At 44.0% G+C, this 21,859-nt stretch overlaps 1 protein-coding gene across 4 annotated transcripts in view; it reads left to right on the forward strand.

The window, feature by feature from the left end:
• The first annotated feature begins 6,578 nt into the window (after positions 1-6,578).
• The window catches only part of nrp1a (neuropilin 1a), a 51,079-nt gene continuing 35,798 nt past the window's right edge, over positions 6,579-21,859 (forward strand). For 2 of the 4 annotated variants that reach the window (XM_018741250.2, XM_018741253.2), the window contains exons 1-3: positions 6,579-6,910; positions 8,194-8,561; positions 10,059-10,233. In XM_018741250.2, the coding sequence (XP_018596766.1) occupies positions 8,498-8,561; positions 10,059-10,233 (239 nt within the window). In that variant the 5' untranslated portion in view covers positions 6,579-6,910; positions 8,194-8,497. Of the gene's footprint in view, positions 6,911-7,832; positions 7,975-8,193; positions 8,562-10,058; positions 10,234-21,859 lie in introns of those variants that run through there. The other 2 variants (XM_018741252.2, XM_018741251.2) reach the window with 2 other exon arrangements.

A 21,859-nucleotide genomic window follows, 5' to 3' on the forward strand; every position in this document is an offset into this window, starting at 1 on the left:
CACATTAATCATTACATGTTCAGAAAAGTGTCTGCGTCCGCTAGATAAATAAATGTTAAGCACAAGCACATAAAACGCAGATGATCCATTGGTACTGAAAGCGTGAGAGATGACTAATTTTACTCTGGTAGAGGGTTAATGGTTCCAGCGTGTGGGCAGCAGAGCTCCCCTGGTTCTTCTCCCCATCATAAACAGCTTCTTCATCCTCACAGGGCAAACCTAGAGTGCGACTTTTTAAAAAAAGGATTCGGACACCTAGTTCACACTATTGGCTGGACGCTGAAACACGAGGACGCCGTCTCAAGGTAGCAGATGCAATTCGCACATTGCCTTCCTGCACAAAAGCGACCGTCCTTAGTCCAAACGCTGAAATGATTGCAGTCTCATTCTGTTTTCGCTGTGTCCTTGAGACTCTTCTTTCACCAGGCCTGGAATCAATGAGACCTTAATTGGGAACAGGTGCATCTCATATGGTAATTATTAAAGTAATTAGTGACATCACAAACATCATCACGAGACATGCTTTGTTTTTCCACTCTCCAGCAACTTGTCACTCATGACACTGATTTTGAATGGAAACAAAATAAGGGCGTAAGTATCGTCCGTGGCTATAATTATTAGGCAAACCTGCTTCCTGAATGAAGCTTTAGGAATAAATATAAATTCTGAAGGCCAGCAGTTTTAGTTTGGAATCAGAGGTATCAGATAGGTGGTTTGGGAGAGTTATAAACATACCATGGTTACACTAGAAAACAGAAGGAAGGTTCCCAAGTTCCAGCGTTGATGGTTTATACTATACAGGCATCCCTTGAGTTACAAACCGTCTTTATCCAAAATTTTGGTACAACAGAATTTGGCTTTTCATACCTAATTTTCGATTTTGTGGGGGGGAAAAAAAATGCCTATGATGAAATTTAGCAGAAAGCGTACCAAAAAAGTTTTAAAAGTTGTACGTTGTGCAAGTGCAGTGGAAGTGCATTAATACGCTGCAGTTGGTTTACCATCCACCGTCTCCTGTTGATTTCCTGTACGCTGTTTGCTTTGTCCACACATTTGTGCAGCGGCACCGCAAGAATGACTGCCAAGCCTCCTCCCTCCTCCACAATTCACAATCACCTTTTCTTCCCTCTTGCTGACTACAGTAATTCTTCATTTAAGTTGTTGTCTGCACTTTTTTTTCAGCATATTATTGTTATTATTGAATGGTCGTTGCTGTTAACTAGATATAAGGAAAACACAACTTCCGGAATGTACTGCCTGAAACAAACCCATTAATGACCTCATTAAACGTTTGATAATCGCAAACTGATTAACGTGACTACGTCTAGATGTCGCCGTCTGTTGCTGTCATGCTCTTTTGTATCGTTTTCTGAAATGTACATCACTCTGGAGAAAAGCATCTTCTAAAATAAATAAAAATGTAAATCTGTTCTATATTGTGTTGAAATCATGGGTTGATTGTTACAAAGACATTTCACTGTGTTCTGGTGATTTTTCGAAAAATTGGGTTGAGGTTTTCAGTTGGGCTCGGAATACATTTTTATTATTTTTCCCATTTAAAATAATGAGAAATTATCTTTCGCTTTGTGAAATTTCAGTATCCATAAGTGTAGACATTGCTGTATATGTACCTATGTCTTTGGTCCTTATGTATTATTATGATCAAATTTCATACTATAGTTGGCGTTGATTGTGTTTCTACATGAGTACATTATGACCCATGTGGCTACAGGAGGGAAAAAGTCCATCTTTACCATCCGGTTGTATTAGTAATAACTGCAGAGTTTCTAAACGAGCAGCCGCTGTGCCTAGTCTCCGCCACATTTTCATTTAACTTTGTATTTCTTTTTTCACAGTTTTCTTTGTACTAACTAATTTATACAATTAATTAATCACTTTTTAAGGGTTTTTCATTGTGTAAATTAACATCTGTTTTGGTCCGGGGGTGCATACAGTGGAAGAATAGCCGCATTAATGAAATCAACCAGACCGTTCTCCGAGGGGAAAGAGTGTCAGCCTTTGTGCCGGACTAATTTTTCTTCAGGAACGTATTAAAGATTACTTCGGATACGAGTGAGCAAATCCTTTAAATGGTGCTTCCATTGTTCCCTCAAAAATCCTCTTCGTTTTAGATACGGCAGCAGTCTCCCTTCCGAAATTGCTCATTCCCGAGTTGTCCCCGTGCCTTATTTGCCGGGAGACACCGGCGCAGTTAATATTGCTTTGACAGAGGGCCCTGTGCACGTTTGGCCAGCGGTGTTATCAGCAAGCGGAGGAAATTGCAGACGGTGTTTGTTTTAAAGAGACGTGTTCTTTCTGCTTCATAAATATACCATTAACATGTTTTATCTGCTCGGAGGGTTACTGGAGTGCTCCTCTTATCTGCCCTGCTCTCGGGACTGCAGGCGAGCGTTTCGCTGGCCCCGTTCACAATCGTACCCGGAGCACGGCGCACGCCGCCGTCGGATCTCCAGCCCCGGACACGCCCGCGGCGTTCTTCCTGTCCCGAGTAAGCGCTCGACACACACGTGTCCATAGCTGTGTGCTCACGGTCCGTTTTCACGTGTTACCTTGCGGTGTCGGTTTCTGGAGCCCCGATGCTGTGTTCAGCTGTGCCGACTCCAAGGACACACTGCGTCAAGGATTTTCCACACAGCTCTAAATGACATCTGATTGCAGGGCATTTGTTCAATTGCTCCCTGTCAGGGGTGCGTGTCGGGTTTAAGGTTAAGGCTTGGATTAGATCTCCAAGACGGATGTAAATGTACTATTAAGTCCGTTTTAATTTGTTTCGTGACGGCTCCGGTCTTGTTCTGGTGGTACATAAGCAAACGCTTTAAAAAATTAATATATATTCGAGGGAGGGGCAGGTTCAGCCGGTCCCCGCTGTGCGGCAGGTCTGGGGTTCGAGCCCCGCTTGGGGTGCCTTGCGACGGACTGACGTCCCGTCCTGGGTGTGTCCCCGCTCCCTTCGGCCTCGCGCCCTGTGTTGCTGGGTAAGGCTCCAGCTTGCTGCGACCCCGCATGGGACAAACGGTTGTTGACAATGGATGGGTATTTGAAGAAAACTTTTCACCACCCCTATGCGATGAATCTAGTGTAACCGAACTGAAAGTATAAGTATTTACAGGGACCATAGAGATTCTGCAGCAGCAACCTACAGTATCCAACCCCCATCCCATCAATCCCCCATTTTATTAGCTGAGGTCGTAATTCTAGGAGTCGTAACCTCAACACCCCAACAGCCTGTTCCACTGTCACTGGTGCTCTCCAAATGCTGTTTTACGGCATCACACGCAAATTTCAAAATCATTTAAACTGAAAACAATATGAACAATAGACAGTGTCCAGTTTTAAACTGGTATAGTTGATTTTGAAAGTTACGTTAGCTGGATACGTATGATATGTGTCCTGTGGTAAAGCCAGCACTCTACCCACACGGAGGGCCCATGCTGTACTCTGTTACATCATTTTGCTGACGCTGCACCCCTTGTTTGTGACCGTGTCTCTCTGTAACGTATTTTTATTCCAAATATGTCTCTTTATGGGAGGATGCAACATGTGTCGTTACAACTCAAAATCTAAATCTTTAAAAAGAAGAGCATTTTTATATCCATTCATTTTCACTAACTGCTTGTCCTGGTCGGGGTCACAGTGGTCTGGAGCCTATCCCGACATCACTGGGAACAAAGTCGAGGGGTGAGGGATACACCTGGACGGAACACCAATCCATCACAGGGTAGCCACACATACATAGTCGCTCACTCACTCACTCACACAGTATGAGTAATTTAGCATCACCAGTTAACCTGACCTGCATGTCTTTGTACTGTGGGAGGAAACCAGAGCACCCAGAGGAAACCTGGGCAGACACAGGGAGAACATGCAAGTTCCACACAGATTGAGCCACATTCAAACCTATGCCCAAACAGCCCTGCTGCTACATTTTTATATTTTTGGTTTAAAATGATTAGCTTCTGTGACTGTAAAATGTGTTTTACATAAAATGTTGCATGCGTACATATGTTTAAATGTAAAGTGCTGTATTTGCGTTTTCCATTCAGTTTTATTAGAGAAAGCATAGTTTTGGCATCAGTCTAGTTTTGGCATGTCAGTTCTTAGAAAAATATTCTATAGTCTTAAAATTACCAAATTTTGGCAAATTTTGGCACTGGGTTCCCAACACCAAATATTCCAGTACCTTTCAGGATCTAATGGGTTCTAGAATGTTTTTTCTAGAATGTTATGATACCTTCTAGAACCTTCCAGGGGGTGTGGTGGTGCAGCGGGTTTGGCCAGAGCCTGCTCTCTGGTAGGTCTGGGGTTCGAGTCCTGCTTGGGGTGTCTTCGGATGGGCTGGCATCCTGTCCTGGGTGTGTCTCCTCCCGCTCCAGCCTTGTGCCCTGTGTTGCCAGGTTAGGCTCTGGCTTCCCGCGACCCCGGTTGGGACAAGTAGTTTCAGTGAGTGTGCGTGTAGTATCTTCTAGTAGCTGTGAAGTACCACACTAAAATTGACCATGTAGAAGAACTATAGTATTTTTGTAATCGGTAAACTTTTTTAACTAGCTGAAAACTTCAACTAAAGTGAACTGATCATGAGTGACACAGAGAGAGAGTGTGTGTTCCACTGATGTATGGATGAGTGACCCAGTGTAAGTAGTGTATCTAGCAGTGTAAGTCACCACGGTGAATAAGGTGTGTGGGCTGATAGTACATAGAGTTCATTGAAAGTCACTTTGGAAAAAAGCGTCTGCTAAATGAATAAATGTAATCAACACAAAAAAAAAAAAAATGACCTGACTAAGAAATTTGCAAAATTTAGTTGCATCGTGTTATTAAGGTTTCACTAGAAGACGCATCTTTTGGGTTCATATTAACTTTGTGTATCGGGGTCCACCTGCTGAAGGGGGACTCGAGTTTAGAGGACCTTCTTATAAATGTGCGTTTTAAGGATTTGACCTTGTGTATTAAAACGGATTAGCGGGTCATTCTGTGGCCCTCTGAACTTTACACTCTGCGGCCCGGACTGAAATAGAAACAATGGGATGTTTGTGTTGTCTTAACAGGATTCGTATTTAAGAGGTGTCAGAAATTCCTTTGGGAGGGTTGGAACTCGTCTCCACTGAAAGTGTGTGTCAGTGTGTACTTTTTGTGTGACCCCCTCGGTTCTTGGGGTTTTTTCACGGTCCTTAAAAGCTTTCCAAGCTTCTGCGTGCTTCGTCTCTCAGGCTCCCAGGAGCCCAGCAGCGTTTGAGGTCAATTCCAACTCCTGTAACATTTTGGAGCTGTTCTCTTGCGATCTGGAGGTGCTTGGTTCGAATCCCACGTCTGCTGCAGTAGCTTTGATCAGGGTTCTGAACCGGAACCGATACAGGAAGAATATTCTGCTGTATACAGGGGTTAACCATTTCCAAATGACTCATGTAACACTTCTAAGTTTAAAAGGAGTTGGAGGAGAGCTCGAGAAATAAATTTCAGCAATAATGATCTCGTGTGTGTCCGGTCCAGCGCGCGCCGGGGGTGTAACTGGTGTCAGTGTAGATATTGAATTGTGCGCTCTCCGTTGGGGGTCGTGTCCACCACAGTGTTCATGAATAAACAACCTTTTTCGTCAGGCAGATACACACCAAATTAGACGCCGGGATTCTCCCGGAATCATGTGCGCTTAACAAACCACAATTCCAGCTCCCGATTTAAAGAACGAAAACAAATAATGTGGCTCGACTCCATCGCGAAATTTGTTGATGATTGGTGCAGATAAATGAAATGATTTGCACATTAATACATAACTTGGATTTGATTTACTTCGGGTTATAATGTACCTTTAATTTTACAAGGACTCGCTACTGTGTTTTGTGATCCTGCGTGGAGTGGAAAGGGCGTGTCTCCGCCGAGCCTCCATACCACAGTAAATGTGTCTGCAGCGGTGTTACATCTTCGGCTTATACATTTTTTATGTTCTCCAGACGTCTCGTTAATCCTCTTTCTTCAGAAAACGAATCAGAAGCAGGGAGAGAGTCGCGCTTCGTGACACTCAGATCAGAAAAGCCGCAAAACCCCGCGCGTCTCTTTTTTTTGTTCAAAGTCATTAAATGTTTTATTAACTGATTATTCGGATCCCGGTAATTAGCGCTGAAATGAACTCTTGTGTCTGAGGAGCTTCTCGGGCGCCGGGATCCGATGGGGAACGGAGGGGGACGGGGGGCGACGGAGCGCGCGGATCAGTACTGTGCTTTAAAAAATGTATCAATAACGCCTGGCCTGTTTCTCATGGGTTTCTAGCTGTAATTTTCTCAATGTACAACACGGCGATAAAGCAGGAGCGTGCGGCCGCACCTCGATTCAGGCGCACAACTCGGGGACGCGCACTCTCCAAACGAGAACTTCATCCAGTCCCAAAGAACGCGCGCCGAGTGCCCGACCGGCCTCCTGTCTCCCCCACCCCCCTACCCCGCTACCTCCCTACCTCCTCCTCCTCCTCCTCCTCCTCCTCCTCTTCTTCCTGCCCACCACCGGCCCCTTTGACTGACTGCTCGCTCCCCCCGCCCCGTGTTTATCCCGAGCTGGGCGCGCGCATCCTCGGCAGACCCCTGAGTGATCTGGTGGCGGCGGCGGGCTGGCTGCTCGTGCTCCGTGTCGCCTCACGTGCTGTCATGTACAGGAGGTGGGGGGGTGGTGAAGCAGAACCCCGGACCCAGCAGCAGTTCCTCGTCGGCGCGTGCCCGCGGTTCACGCCAGCGTCTAACCTGAGATTTTCGAGAAGCGGCGCGCGGTCTTGCGAGAAGCCCACCTGGTGACAGGTGACCGGCGGCGATCGTCCCGCGCCGAACCGATCGAACCGCGCGACAAACCGGCGAGCTCGTCGCAGAACTGGAAAGTGGACGTTGATCTGTGGAGACGCAGCGACCAGGTGACTGTTTCTATTATTCGTATTATCGCCCGTCTTTTGAAATGATGCGGTGCGGCTGAGCGATTTGGTTATTATGCGCGTTATTTGTTCTCGTTCTTTCTCTCGACCTGTCAGAGTACAGATGTGCGCGGAACTGCGCGTTAGGTGCGATATGGAAACATGTGAAACGCCATCTGGCAAAATCATGTGAAGCGCAAAACATGTAAAATGTGTCACGAATGATCTGTGTTAAGGATTTATAAGTGGCAGTGCCACGAATTGTTTTTCCTAAAAACGCAACAAATACATATTTTGTCATAGTTTGCGCAGCTGCTGTTATTTTTCTCATTATTAAGTGACCATCCCGTGCGTTACTTATCCCTCAGTATGCGGATATTATAGTTCTCCACCTGACTGCAGTGTCTTACATACTTACTTCTTAATAATTTAAATATAATTTGGACATTTATTCGCTAGAAAAGGGGTGAGTCACTGAGTGCTGAAGACTGGTGTTTCGTGTAATTATGTCCTGCGAGCGCTGATTATGGATTTGCCTTTGATTTAATGTGATGACTTTTCAGTCAGTGTTACAGCGGAAATTAAATCTTTAATGGTTAGGTGCAGAAGGAATGTGTAGAATGAAATCCAGCGCGAGACTGTTTCAGGAGCGCGACGTCGCGCGGCAGGCGAGCCGAATGCGACGTGAACGCTATGGAGCTGTTTTTGGCGCGGACCCGTGTGGGACCTGCGGGTGCCCGTCGAGGGACGGGGCTGTGACCCGTTCGCTATGTCAGTCAGTTCGGCGGCACGCGGTACCAGAGTTGTCCCCCCCAAAGCCAACTCGGTCCGCGCGCCTGTGTCTCCGCACTCGCGTATCCGCTTGTAATCAGTGGCGGCTCTTCCGCGTCTTAAGTCGCGCTCCTTCCTTCCTCTCTGGAAGCTCCGGTCCCACACAGGTCCGCTTCGCTCAGGCAGTCAGAGCACGCGAGGTGGCCGTTGGTGCCCAACGCGAGGAGGTGACGGTAGAACCGCGAAGAGCATCTCGCGCTCGGAGTATCTGTGGCGGCAAAACCCGCTCTACAGATGTGCGTGTGCGTGTGCGTGTGTGTGTGCGCGCGTGTGAGAGAGAGAGGGTGTCTGTGCGTGAGGCTCGAGCTTCCTCGGACTCGAGGAGTGAACGCGGCGCGAGACGACGGGCAACACCGGCGACGCGCGCGACCTCTCGTCAGTTCGTTTCTGACGTGAAATAAGGCGCAGTCCAATTTATGAACATTTACTTAATTTCGTTTTTATTTTTCTTTCAGTGTTAAACAGGAAGGAGTAAACCCGCCTGACGAGCCCTCGGAGGGGTTTGGAGAGGCCGGAGTTGTGTTCTGGAAGCGGGAGATGGGAAGAGGAGCGGGGCACGAGAGCGGGAACGGATCGTAGTGGGGATGAGGAGAGCGGGGGAGCGCGGAGCGCGCCGCCGACACCACTGACCACTGACACCTCTCTTCCACCGCCTTTTTCTCTTACCCAAGTCCAGTAGGGAGATTTATCCGCCACGGAGCCCTGAGGAGTTTACTTTCCCTTTTGATTTAATATATTTTGTTCGTCACAAACACGAGGATGCGTTGTGGATTAGCTGTGCTCCTTTGGACGGGAATCTTAGCTGCGGGTGCTTTCAAAAATGGTGAGGAAAAACATTTTTTATGTTCTCAAGTTGAAAAATTTTTTAAGTGTTTTCTTTTTTAAAAAAAAAAAAAAAACTTTGAAAAGTGCTTTGAAAAGTGCTTTCTGAGTACTGGTGGGTGGCTTTCCTGGACAGAATCGCAATCGGATGAAAAATGTGACGGGCAGAGTCTGGCTCGTATGACCCGCTTCTTATAAAAATACCACACACATTTATTGTTTTATTTTATATTAAAAAAAATTCTTCTTAGATAAAGTATTGAAAAGTGAGAGAGAAATGCATATGAACAATGAATGGACACTTCTCTGCTTCAGTTTAAATACACATTCCGGCCTTGTAGTGCTCTGACCAAGAGGAAATGAATAGTTGTAATATTTTAGAAGAAGTGATTATTGTTGATAATAAATAGACTTAAAAATATAGCCTAAAGGGTCATTTGGAAGTCGCAGTAAGTCTGGAAGGAGATTTCTCCTGGGATGTGACCGTGAGACAGGGTCATCGGCGGGTTCTGTCCGAGTTAGAACTGTTCACTGAAGGTTCTGGGTTTGAATCCCACTCCTACTGCCGTACCCTTGATCAAGGTACTTATACTGAATTGATACAGTAAAAAATACCCAGCTATATAAATGGTTAAGTCACTGTAAAATGGATGTCTAATTTTGTAAGTCACCTTGGAGTAAGGCATCAGATAAAGATTATTATTATTATTATTATTATTATTATTATTGATCTGGCTGCTGTGGTTAAAGTTTCCCTGCTGTTCTACACAGTCTCCCACTCCAACTCTCCTGTCCCAGTCATCAGCTGGTGGTCCTCTCTCTGGTAACAGTACGCTTCACTCTTAACATGGCAGCAATTCAGGAATACACAGAAATATGAGATAAAGAGGTGAACACCGTGTATTAATTACTGAGATGACACGTGTTAGCTGATCTCTGATAATTGCTGACGTCACTTCAAATGGGGACAGATTGAATGAAGGCTGGTGACTGCTTTTCATCTCGATTCCACAATTGAATATGTAGGCAGGAAAACATTTTATAAGTTTATAACTCAATTAAAAACTTGAGAGAATGACAGGAGGTAAAGTGCTTCACCACTAAATTCCTTATTTCCCTTTTTTCCCCTTAGAAATGGCATTTATTGTGAATAGTAAATCCTTTTGGATGGTCCACTGTATTATTTACTGATGTCATTTCATATTTCATATCCCAAGCTCTAACAAGTCACAGTGATATTTCAAGGAATGTTTTTTTTAACTTTACAGGACTTCAAAGTTTACACCCTTTTAATTTTGTACATTTTATTGTATGCCTCCTTTGTAATTCTTAACTAAACTGTGAACTGTTCATTGATCTGAATTCTTTTCAACGTAATACTTCAGATCAACTCTGAATATTTGCCGCAACTGTCTCCCAAAATTAAAATAAACTTAACAGAAACCAGATGTTAAGCCTGGTACTGATGTAACGCTTACGTTTGTTTTGGTGTTTTCAGATAAATGCGGAGAACACATCCGAATCACAAATGCAAACTATCTCACATCACCTGGGTATCCAGTCTCGTACCTGCCGTCTCAGAAGTGTGTGTGGGTGATACAGGCCCCAGGACCCTACCAGAGGATCTTAATCAACTTCAACCCCCATTTCGACCTGGAGGACAGAGAGTGCAAGTAAGTGCTGTGCTGTGGTGGGGAAATTTGATGTGGAACCGCGCCATCTGGTGGCGGTGAACATTTTTAGCGTCTGAACCCTGCCTGGTGAACAGATGTTGACGTTAAGTGTGTAAAACTCATGTTATTGTTGTTACAGTTTCTTTGTTTTTTATGCCGTGTTGCTTTCTCAGACACTTCACAGTTTATGCGCTTAATGCACAAATGTGTTGTTTAATTAAAATAGTTGCAACTAATATTGACTCACTGTAGCAAAACATCACCAACCTAAGGGTCTCCAGTTGATCAAGGTGTCGCATATTCCTGATTTTTGCTATTTGTATGCAGCCTGATTTGGTTACTTTTTATTAGCTACTGTACTGTTAATTACTGTGTTCGTTATACAGAATTTCTAAATACTGCTGCATTTCTTTGGGATATCCTGTTAGCTTCCGCAAAGAGGGTCTGTCTTGTAAGTTTTCAGACTTTAGTTTCCCAGCTGCCTCTTGCCAGTTAAAATGTTAAGAAAGTCAAAGTAGTTAGGGATGTTACTTGACAACATAGGCCCCTGGCCTTTCGTTGACAAAGAGAACCCGGGTTGTTGAAGATTGAGTCTCCCATGCAGTCAGCGTGGGAGTAAATGAAATCTTTCTGCATGTTTTGGAAGGCACTGTGGTGGACAGTTGTTGCTCATAGTAAAATCCCCTTCTGGGACTGGAATGCAGTGTGTTGCTCTGCTTAGCTCATCCGGAAGGTCCCAGCCCGCTCCATTCCCTCTGTCTCTCCTTTGCTCTCTGTCCTTTTCTTTCCCCCTCTTTGCTTCTCCTTCTTTCTTCTCTCAATGTGTATGTCTGCTGTTCTTCCTCCTTATTTTCTGTCATGTCCATCCTACACAATCCATCTTTGTTTTTCTTTTTCTTTTGCAGTTTGAAGGGTTCGCGCCGTATTACTGGAATTCCGGCACCAAGTCTTTCCTTGTTAACATACTCTCAGCTGCATCCTTTATTATGGCCTTTGCTTTTTTACTGCTCTGCAAACGGTCTGTTATTTATGACTCTGGTGACTAGTGCAGTCTAGCAGATGGGGGACTTAGACTACTACAGGATCAAATTTCAGCAACCAGGGACTAATAATGTCTTCTGAGATCTCAAAGATACTAAAAAAAAATGACCAGAGTGATGACTGCAGGGAGGAAATAATAGTTTTAAATGCACACAAGATAGGAATGCGTTTTCTGTGGAAAGAAGTTATTACAAATACACCTCTAAGTAGTTTTTTCTATGTTTACTTTTAAATTGTGTTAAAATACCAGTTATCTTAAGAAAATTAATTGCTCCTATAAATGTCTATAGATTTCCTTCTGATGGAACTGTTTGCTGGCATAGATTGGTCATGTGCAGTCAAAAGTACTTATTGTGTTTGGAATAAAGCCATATTCACATTATGCCAACCAGCCATAAACCACAGCTGTACAGGATACACAACAAACTAGTCAGAGGAAATCCTCATGAAATACAATCATGGCACCCCAACCAAAATAACATGTTAAAGCTGTTAAAACTGTGTTCTGCTTAAACATAGAGGTACAGTTCAACCCACTGAACACTCATATTTCAGTTTGTTACAGTATATAAAGTTTTTTTTCAAGGGTTTTTTTTTTTTTTGCTAATTGAAATCTGATTATAGACATAGAAAAATGCCATTTCCATTTTGCATTGTGTGTCAAGAATGCCGCAAATCCACATTTTTCTTCTTAAAGTGTAGTCCATTGTTTGGGTGGAAACATGCTTCAGTGTCCAAGTCCAAATCTCTGTGTTTACTCGACTATGAGATACAGTTCATGACGTGATCTCTCTGTCAACCTAATTTGTGCCTCAGTAACATGATGGCCTGTGGCAGCTTGGCTCCCATTAACGTTCTTGCCATAATGGAAACTGATGATGGCAGAATTCCTTCCTTATCAGATAGCATGTAAGAAATGTTACAAAGCATGCCTCAGTGCTACTACCTATTTAATAATCAGGAAGTGGGGTGCACATATGTCCCAGCCTGAACAAGACGCACTTATTGTCCACTTGTAAATCAACTCGGAAAGACAGCTCTCCGCGTTTTCTGTAAATTGCCCACTTGGAAAACACTTGACTTTGGCATTTGAAAAAGAAAATTAACTAAAAGTTAACTATTTTTTCATACTTAAGTGTAACAAGATTGTTTTACAAATGTAGAAAAAAATTATACTGATAAGACAAATATTTTTCTTTATTTTTTTAGGTCATAAAAAGTTTGACCTCGGGGATTTGTAAGGAATAAGCTTAGAATGTGCTTCCATTCTGCTAAATGACAGAAGGGTAAATATGCTATTTTTCACCCCCAAGTGTAGTTTTATATGATACTGAGCCAAGTGCAGTGTTAACTGTCCTGAGTAGAACATATATTTGCATGGAAATGAGATGCGTGAGTTATGTTCCTTTTCTGTTTTAACATGAAGGTAGTCATAAATGACAGAATGCCTGCTTTTTCGTTCCCATTTTTGTTGAGAATGTTTGAGAAACTTTGGTATGAGGGAAGGGGGTGCGGTGGCGCAGTGGGTTGGACCACGGTCCTGCTGTCCGGTGGGTCTGGGGTTCGAGTCTCGCTTGGGGTGCCTTGCGACGGACTGGCGTCCCGTCCTGGGTGTGTCCCCTCCCCCTCCGGCCTTACGCCCTGTGTTGCCGGGTAGGCTCCGGTTCCCCGTGACCCCGTATGGGACAAGCGGTTCTGAAAATGTGTGTGTGTGTGTGTGGTATGAGGGACATGTTGTAGAGTTACGATATTTCCCTGTTGTGTTTAAAGTGATTAAGCAAGTTCTCTCTGCATGCTCGGAGTGGATGCATCCTACTCATCCCATATCACAGTTGTTCTCAAATCCCATTTCAAAATCAAGATCCTGCAGACATGCCTCGACAGCATTGTGAATTATTGATGTGTCAGGATTCGCTGAGTGAATGAAACCAGACATATTTTCTGGAAATTGATAGAGCCCACCCTCCCATGTCTGCAGCTGGGAACTCTGCTGCGAAGTGGACAGGGCAAGGGAAGCTAAAACATTGAGTCACAGAGTCAATTCACTCCTCCAAAAACCTCACTGAATGGGGACGCAGGGAGTGCCTTAGTAACAGACCATGCAGTCTGATCTGTGAGAGGGCATTAAGAAAAACATTTGAAGAATTTCTTTTTGGAAAGTTCCTTTGTGGAAACTACATACACTGAAGACCTTTGCAATTTGAGCCCTGTCACTTCTCTCAAATCCAAGACACACACACACACACACACACATTTTCAGAACCACTTGTTCCATACGGGGTCGCGGGGAACTGGAGCCTAACCCGGCAACACAGAGCATAAGGCTGGAGGGGGAGGGGACACACCCAGGACGGGACGCCAGTCTGTCGCAAGGTACCCCAAGCGGGACTCAAACCCCAGACCCACCGGAGAGCAGGACCTGGTCCAACCCACTGCACCATCGCGCCCCCTGTAACTCCAAGACATATTATTCAGAAAGAAACACATTCCACTGACCTCCAGTGGTGAGCGATTGAGGAGAGCCTTCAGAGAACATCAGGCTCCCCACTGAGAGTGCAAACACCCTCCACTGTGCGCACAAAGAATGCACATCCTTCAGGTTGGACTTTCCAGGGTCCTGGAAGTCCTCCAATTCAGCCTCCCTCTGCATTGTTAGCGCTATAGCCAAAGCATTGCCAGGAAAGCGAGGGAAGTTGCTATTGTTTGGACGATGACACAATCAGGATCGTGTTCATTAAGAATAGGCATTTCCTGTTCTGAGTGGAGGGGCTGCAGCTGGGGATATGGGCAAAGTTGTTTGCTGACAGCGTTGGTCCAGCACCCCTTTCTGGCCTTGCCCCTTTTGTGTACAGACATCTTTTAAATAAACCACATTTTGTAAGTCATAAACCTAAATGTAATGTGCAATACTTTGTTGGATATATGATAACCGAAATTCTGTTGAATGCTGCTGAATGCAACAGCTGAGAAAAACGTTGTTCCCAATTTTCAGCTGTGGTAAACAAGCTCAAAAATAAAATACAATTTGTCTGAGGGTGGTCTACCACAGTCAGGGGTTGAGCTTTTATAGCTTACAAATTACGTCTTTCAGGAACTTGGGGATATTCCCTGCCTTCAACCCCCCCTTTTTCCGCACTCATGATCACAAGGTTTTCTAGTCCTGTTCCAGGGTCTCATTCCATTTGTTGTGTGTGTTACAACTGAGCTCTTAAAGTAATCAAGATTAGGCTGAATTCTGATAGTCTTGATAACTCCTGAGAGTCCTTTGCCAAGGATTTATGAGGGCTTTTTTGATGATAAAATGATGTTTAAAAACTAAGTTTTCTGCCAAATAATTTTATGGCTTTTTTCTAATGATACATTTATTTTTCAACTGTGGAAATGTTTCATTTCTTGTTCATAAGTCATTTGTTCACTTAAACTTGCACGAATAAACTTGCACGATAAACACTAATTTGCTTCTGTGAGCAGTAATTTATATTGTTTAGATTAAGGGATTTAAATTAATTAAATCATATTAAGGAAAGGTTTTTTATAAACTCAAATATGTCTTCATTATAAAGGGACCTTTTAGTTTTATATTTTAAAACTTGACATCTAGACTGGTAAAATGGGAACAGGCTAGTCAAAGCTAGCTAATTTAGATTTCACCTGGAACATAAGGCAGCACAAAAGGTTGGGTTTTTAGGGCTGGGTAACGTTGTTAAATTAAGGTGAATATTGGCATAGTGTATTCCCATAAAGAAAGGCCAGGAGGAAGCAACGGATGCTGGTGGACTGTTTCTCCAGATGATCAAAATCAGTTTTTCTCCTGGTGTGCTGGCTCATGTCTGAATGGAGGAGGAGAGGAGTTTTTTCTTTCCAAAAAGTGTATACACAGAGGTGTTGTCAGCCTAGTGAGAGTACAAATGTGGCCCCAGTAAGATGACTGTCAGGAGGCTTGTCATCCTTTCTTCCTCTGAGTTTGTGTGAACGATTGACAACAGGAACATTTCAGACCCAATGCCTATCCGTTTCTGTTAATCTCTCACCATCATCCAAGTGTCACAAATTGTTTTATTCGTTCTTGGTCTTTAATTGATTGGTATACTATTACTAAGTGCTGTGATTGAATATATTACTATTCACATGCTTTGATAAATAACATTCAGCTATATACATACTGCTAATACATACCTCATGTATATGTGTAATCAAATTCTGTTTTATACTCTTCCTTGTACCCTGGGCTCATGCACCAACGTAACACCTGAAAGCAAGACCATTCTCTTACCCTACAGGGGTTGATGGATGGTTGAAGAGAGTTGTTGTTTGTGCCTGAGCAATAAGGTCATCATGCAGGCTCAAGGGCACTTCCGACAGATGTAAGACAGGAGGGCTGGGTCATAGTTTGGGCCTTTAGTACAAGGCTTTACTGTGTAGACCTCACCCTTGAGTCATTTAACCATATTAAATAGTTCTTTCTTCAACTGCTTTTTTTTTTTTTTTTTTGCTAATACACAGTAACACTCTAACATTGCAGGTGATATCTGAGCTAGATTCAGCAACATTTAGATAAAAATCTATACCCTTTCATGGGCATTTCTCCTTTTTCCCCCTATTCATCTTTAAAGTATGAAGCATTAAAGCTGTAAGCTCTGAATCCTTCTTTTGAATAAGGCCAGTATTACCCAGAACCCTTTTTTCTGTTATTGTTTCCTTGGGTACATTTTATTCTACTGGGTGCACAATTCTGTGGCTGCGTAGAAAAAACCATATAAATGGAAAAGTAGTTCCCTTAGCAGTTGTCACAAAGGACAAGAATGGTCTTGGTAGAGATGCTGAAGATGTCCACATTCTCTCCTTCCTCCTAGTTGTAGCAGGCACTTTTCTTGTCTAAACCAGTGTGGTCCTTTGCTATTCTGCTCTATCCTGCCTGAGGACATTTAACTTGCTATGAGGGATGCTCCTTATCTCTTGCCATTGAAGATCCAGGAGTGTGAAGAAGATAGGGATTGCTGGCACACTGTCTTGTGGTTCTGGTTCAGGTTTAAGAGCTTCTCACAGTTCCTGGGTCATTTGCCATTGCATGATTCCCTGGAAGTCTATGTATGCAGGAGTGACCAGAGTTGCCTTACGGCAATAGCAAGCTGGCTGTAAACCCCCCCCCCCCCCCCCCCCCCCCAACACTTCAACTAAAGAAAGTTTTGCCATGGGGCACTGAAAGCCACCCTTAAGTGTGTTGTCCCACCCTCAGTACCCCCTTCCCTCCACTCAGTAGGCACTTGGTATGTGATTTAGCTAGAATGCGGTGGTTAATTAGCAGCCGGATCAGCACCAGCTTCGCACTGGGTTCAGGATCCCACTGGACAGGGAGGTCATCTTGCCCTCCAGAAGCTGGCGAGCACATGGCCGTCCTCACTTTGATCATCATAGTGGCATGCCAGAACTCTATTACCCCCTCCCTCGGCCTCAATTCTTGCTTCTTTCAGACTGCACCAGTTGCTGCTGAGGAGACGTGCTTCTTGGCACCCATTCCATTAACAACATGACCCCCCTCTCTCTGCCCTCCAGTCTTTCTATCAGAGGACTCAGGAACAAGTGGAAAAGGAGAAAGGAGTCAGTTTCAGAAGCATGGAGGGCAGCAGAGAATGCTAGCTACCTGGGAGGAGTGGGGACAGGAAGGAAGTGTCACAGGCTGGCAATTAATCAGACGGTGATGCCATGCCATGCACCAGGAGAGCCTGGACTGCTGCCTGTTCCTATACTCCTCCTGCTACTCCTCCTCCTCCCCAGCAGTGGGTGTGGCGCAACAGCTTTGCGTGGCTGTTTGTCCTCTATCACTGTGGAAACTGCCCAACAGATACATCACAACAGAAGGAAATAGACTTGGCCCAATGCAGCAGATCCCAAACAGCCCCTAGTGCTATGCAAAGAACTTAATAAGACTTGAATTTCTCCAGGTGCAGTGCCTACGAATCCCCCCGCCACACAGACCTTCACATCTTACACACTTCCACAATGTCCCCAGTCAGTATGGAGCCACATTAAAGAATTCACACAGCCAGATGAGAAAGGAAGGAAGGGGCCTGTCTATCAAACTCTTTGTAATGGTGACCCTTTAGGCCCTGTCTCTTTCTGTCTGCATTGTGAGGGAAAGGCAGTCTGGAGCACCACCCAAAAGGCTTTACCTCTGGGTGACCCCTGTCCAGGCTCGAACGTAGAGCACGCAGCCCATTAGAATGAGGGCACGTCTTGCGCTAGAGTAAGTAAATGGGCCATACACTTTATTGTGTTTTTCCCCTATGCCTCTTTTCTTCTGCTGTCTTCTAATTTAGCAGTTATATCCCTGCTTTTATACAGAGTAATGTATTTCCACTATCCCTTTAAAGCCACTTTCTCTTTTCTTTTAATGTGTTTTTTTTCTGGTTGCAGAATGCTATGAAACTAGTACTCTTTTGCTTTATAGACCAGACAAAGAATGCATGTCTTCCTATGTTTGTTGTGGATAAATAAGAAAGCTTGAGCAAATGGCCCTCTGTTTTGAATTCCAAATGTCTACAGATATGATGAATTGGGCACTATCATCATTGAAGATGCCTGCATGGTAGACTCCTGTTCCCTTCCCCTTTCATTCAAAGTGGGTGGGGTTGGTGGTTTTAACAGCAGGCAGTTTTGTGTCCTCTGGCCAGTAGCCCAACATCTAACCCCCACTGGCAACTTATCACAGTTACAATGCTCAGTAAGACGAGCCAGCCCCAAAACCACAACCGTCTCTGATGTCAAGGCGGGCCAAATGGGGTGTCAGAAGCAAAGCCTGGGGGCAAGATCCATGTACATTTCTTTTATGAGAAGCTGTGAACTGTCCAGTAAATTACACCATTAATTTCCAGATGTCCAAGGAAAACAAGTGAAGAGGATTTGTGAAAGTTGACCAGGGGGAGTAAACTTAGAAAGACGTGCCCTTCAGAACATCCCCTGTTCTCCTACATATTGTCTTCTGAATCCCTTTCATCTGCCTGTACGTAATGGAATACTCATGCGTTTGCAGTGATTTCATTTTAGTTGAGTAAAAAAGGAAATTGTTTTCCATTTTTCTAGCTGTTAGCTCTGGGAATATCATCATATTCTGCCCGTTTCAATTATAATTGCTCAATTCAGACTTTTGTTTAAAAAATGAAAAACCAGAATGTGTAATGTAAGGCCCCCTTTAACTCGCTTCTCCACTCAGATTTTCACTGTACATAAAGGCTAAATGCTTTGCCATAAAAACATAAAGTGATGATAATTGCATGGAGCAAAGTGGATTTCTTAATACTGTTGCAATAACCCTTTCCACTTGTGTTATTGCAGCTTTAAATGGTTTTTAAAGCTGTTGTCCAAGTGTGGACTAATAAAAGTATGAAGAGCTTTTACGGGCCAAAAGGGCCTCGGTGCCTCACCTGGTCTTCCCCTTGCATTACTGGTGGAGGAAATTAGCCATCTTTTTCATGTCTTTCCTTTGGCATGAACAACACCTCTTTATCACGATAGCCATTTCATCTGTGTTTTTCTGTTTGTGTGCTTTGTGTTCTTCCACCTTATTGCCCTTTCCTTAAAAGGCCGCAAAATGGAGTCCCTGTATAAGCTTTCAGTTGAAAAGGCAGGGAGAGGGCCTGGTAATGTTCTAGTATCAGCAGGTTTCTGCAGGGAAAGCTTGCGAGAAAGGCAGTGAATAGAGAGGGCAAGAGCCAGGCATGACCATGACCATCTCTGAGAAATGATGGGAGCCTTTCTGCCACTTCCTGGTTTTGATGTGGCCCCGCCTCTCCTCCCCTGTATTGTGAGGAATACCAAGTGTGTCGTCACAAGTCCCTTGGTCAGTTTCTCCTTCTTGGTGCTCTTGTATCCCCTCACAAAGGATCATTATGCTCACAGATGAACGAGACGCCGTAACTCGGCCTAAACGCTTCTTTTAATATGATTGTTCAGATTGCAGATCTGTCTCTGGCATAATTAGAGTGCTAATGGATTGAGCCATGCGAATCCATCAGCAGTAATGATGATTGTCCCTGCATGATGGTGTGCATTGGGCACAAATCTAGCTACCTTCCAAAGAAGGATAACTGTATGCAACTGGGTCCCAAACACCAGCTAGATGCATGTAGCTGTGACTTGTGGAGGCTCGTTCAACATACAACTACCGATGACCGAGGGCCATACCAAGGCCTTGGAACGCAGGTAGAATGTAGGGAGAGAGCCGCAATCTGAGAAGAGGCTCAAAATCCCAACCGGCAAAGAATAACCTTCAGGAAAAATTTTCCACTTTAGACATCTCACATACACATTTCACATCTCATTCAGCTTATGCCTGTTTCTGCCCTCTCTGCTGGGATAGCTGACAAACAGTGATTACTAACCTGAGCTGAGCAGCAGGGTTTCAAGTTATTTTTTTGCGGGGGGGAGGGCGGCTTCATTAATGTCATGCAACTGAGTCAAAATGCACCATGTCTGTCAGTAAAGCTCCATTCCCTCCAGGCATTAGAAATCCAGAAACACTCGTTTCCGCCCTCTGCAGACCTTAACTGTGTTATACTTTGGTTGGAAGTGACAGTCTGTTTAATGATTTGCCTCATGAGGTGCTGGGGTGGAGCCCTTGTCACAGACACTCGTGGCTGTATTAGTGCCTCCCCTGACATAGTCTGTTTCATTTAGGCTTTTTCTGCTTTATATTAACTACAGTCATGCTGAGATGAGGGTGCCATTTCTCTTGGGATTTTTTTAACTGTAAAATTGTTTATTTCGAAAGCAAAAGACTAACAAATAAGGTCTACATTGGAGCAAGTACAAGATTACAACCGTTAGGAAAGCTCAAAGTAAAAATTACTAATGTTTCATAAGCGTGTCCGAAGAAGGGTAATTTTAAACTTAAAATCATGCAAGTACTAAATAATAAGACAAGTAGCAGTGGTATAATTAAAGTGCAACATGGTATTTCCTAGTATAACTCTGTAGGCTGGTCTTCCTCATACAGACTTTCCATAGTTTTTGGCTGAAAGGGATTTTCAGTGCAGAATCCCTGTTGACCATGTAATTTAGCCCAAGACTGGGTGTAATCTGTGTTGGAGAAAACCAGCCTTCTAAGAGATAAAACTAATACCAGACATACTAAATTGTCTCCAGTGTCAGTCCAGACTGTGGTTTTTCTGATACAAAAGGATTTATTGCCAGAAATTAACTTTGTTCAAATTTCACTTTCTGGAGTGAAGGGCTCTCAGATTTGACCATTGCCATTCAGGCTTAGCTTGCTCCCATTGTGGACGGGCAAATCTGTGTCATTGCGCTGGGGTATTCAAGAAGTGAAGTACTTATTGCCACCGAGTCAACTTTAAACCAGGAGAGAAGGTCTGTCAGAGATGTGCATTAAGACTGCACTTCCCCCAACAAAAGCACAAGGGGTACTATGCCACACTTGTTAACAACCACAAGTTCACTACATTCCCTCAGCGGGGCTGACCCACTGGTGGCTGCTGAAATGGGCCTCCACTGCACTTAACTGCAGTGACTGTGAGCCCACAGCTGCAATGTCTACTCATGCAGAGCCTTAGGGGTGAACATGTGACTAACCAGTCCCTATGTGCCGGCAAGGGCACTGATGACTCAGTTGGGGAGGAGAACAAGACTTTGTCCTGTGCCAGGACAAGTGGCATTTCATATGGTGGGGAGGCACGTGTGGAGAATGTCGCTGGAGGATTGTTTTTCTTTGAAAGTGCCAAATACAAAAAGGCCCAGATCCCTTTCCCTCACCATCTGCAAAGCACCTCTCTCCCTCCAGCTGTCTTTATAGAGTCTCTCAGAGGAGCCAGAGAGGCAGGGTTGATGTGCTGGAGTTAAAATTCTAGAAACAGCTTATTTTAGTTACTGAGGTCTATATTTGTAGGAACATTTGAAATTTTCAAGTTTTGTTTAAAAAAAAAAAAAAAAAACCACAGGCAAATGGAAACTGAAGTGTCAGTGAGGAAGATGAAGAAGAACAATGTTGTCTAGGATAGTTTGGTTTGGTATGGTTTGCTTTGACCACTTGGGTCACAGTCTCTACCCTAATCAGCTATATCTAGCTCCTTGTGAATATTTCTAAAGCCTAGTGAAGTCTGTGTGATAAACAAAGTCCCTTTTACTGCTGAGAATTTGTGTGCTTGCTTTTAAGCTCAAAGCGGACATGGTCAGAGATCTGCCCTCCTCTATAAATGGTCACTGGGCTCTGGTGTAACACATTCAGAAACCACTGGGTCATGGGGGTTGGAACTACTGCAAGTGTTTGCAACTACTGTCGGAATTTGTAACATGTCATACTTTCATATCTAAAATGTTGCATTAGTATGGAAATTGTGACGCTCTTCTATGGGTGCATTCAATCATTTACATTAACATTTATTCATTTAGCAGACGCTTTCTCCAAAGCGACATACATCTCATTGAAAATACAATGTGTGCATTACATCAGTAGAAATAGAGACATAGATGCAGATGTGTGATTCTTAAGTGCAGTTAGTTTCTATCCACCACATGATCCAATGTTCATCACACAAGTAGCTGCGTACAACTTCATCTGAATATCCACGATTCC

Source organism: Scleropages formosus, chromosome 19 (genome assembly GCF_900964775.1).
Source record: "Scleropages formosus chromosome 19, fSclFor1.1, whole genome shotgun sequence".
Classification (NCBI taxonomy): Eukaryota; Metazoa; Chordata; class Actinopteri; order Osteoglossiformes; family Osteoglossidae; genus Scleropages; species Scleropages formosus.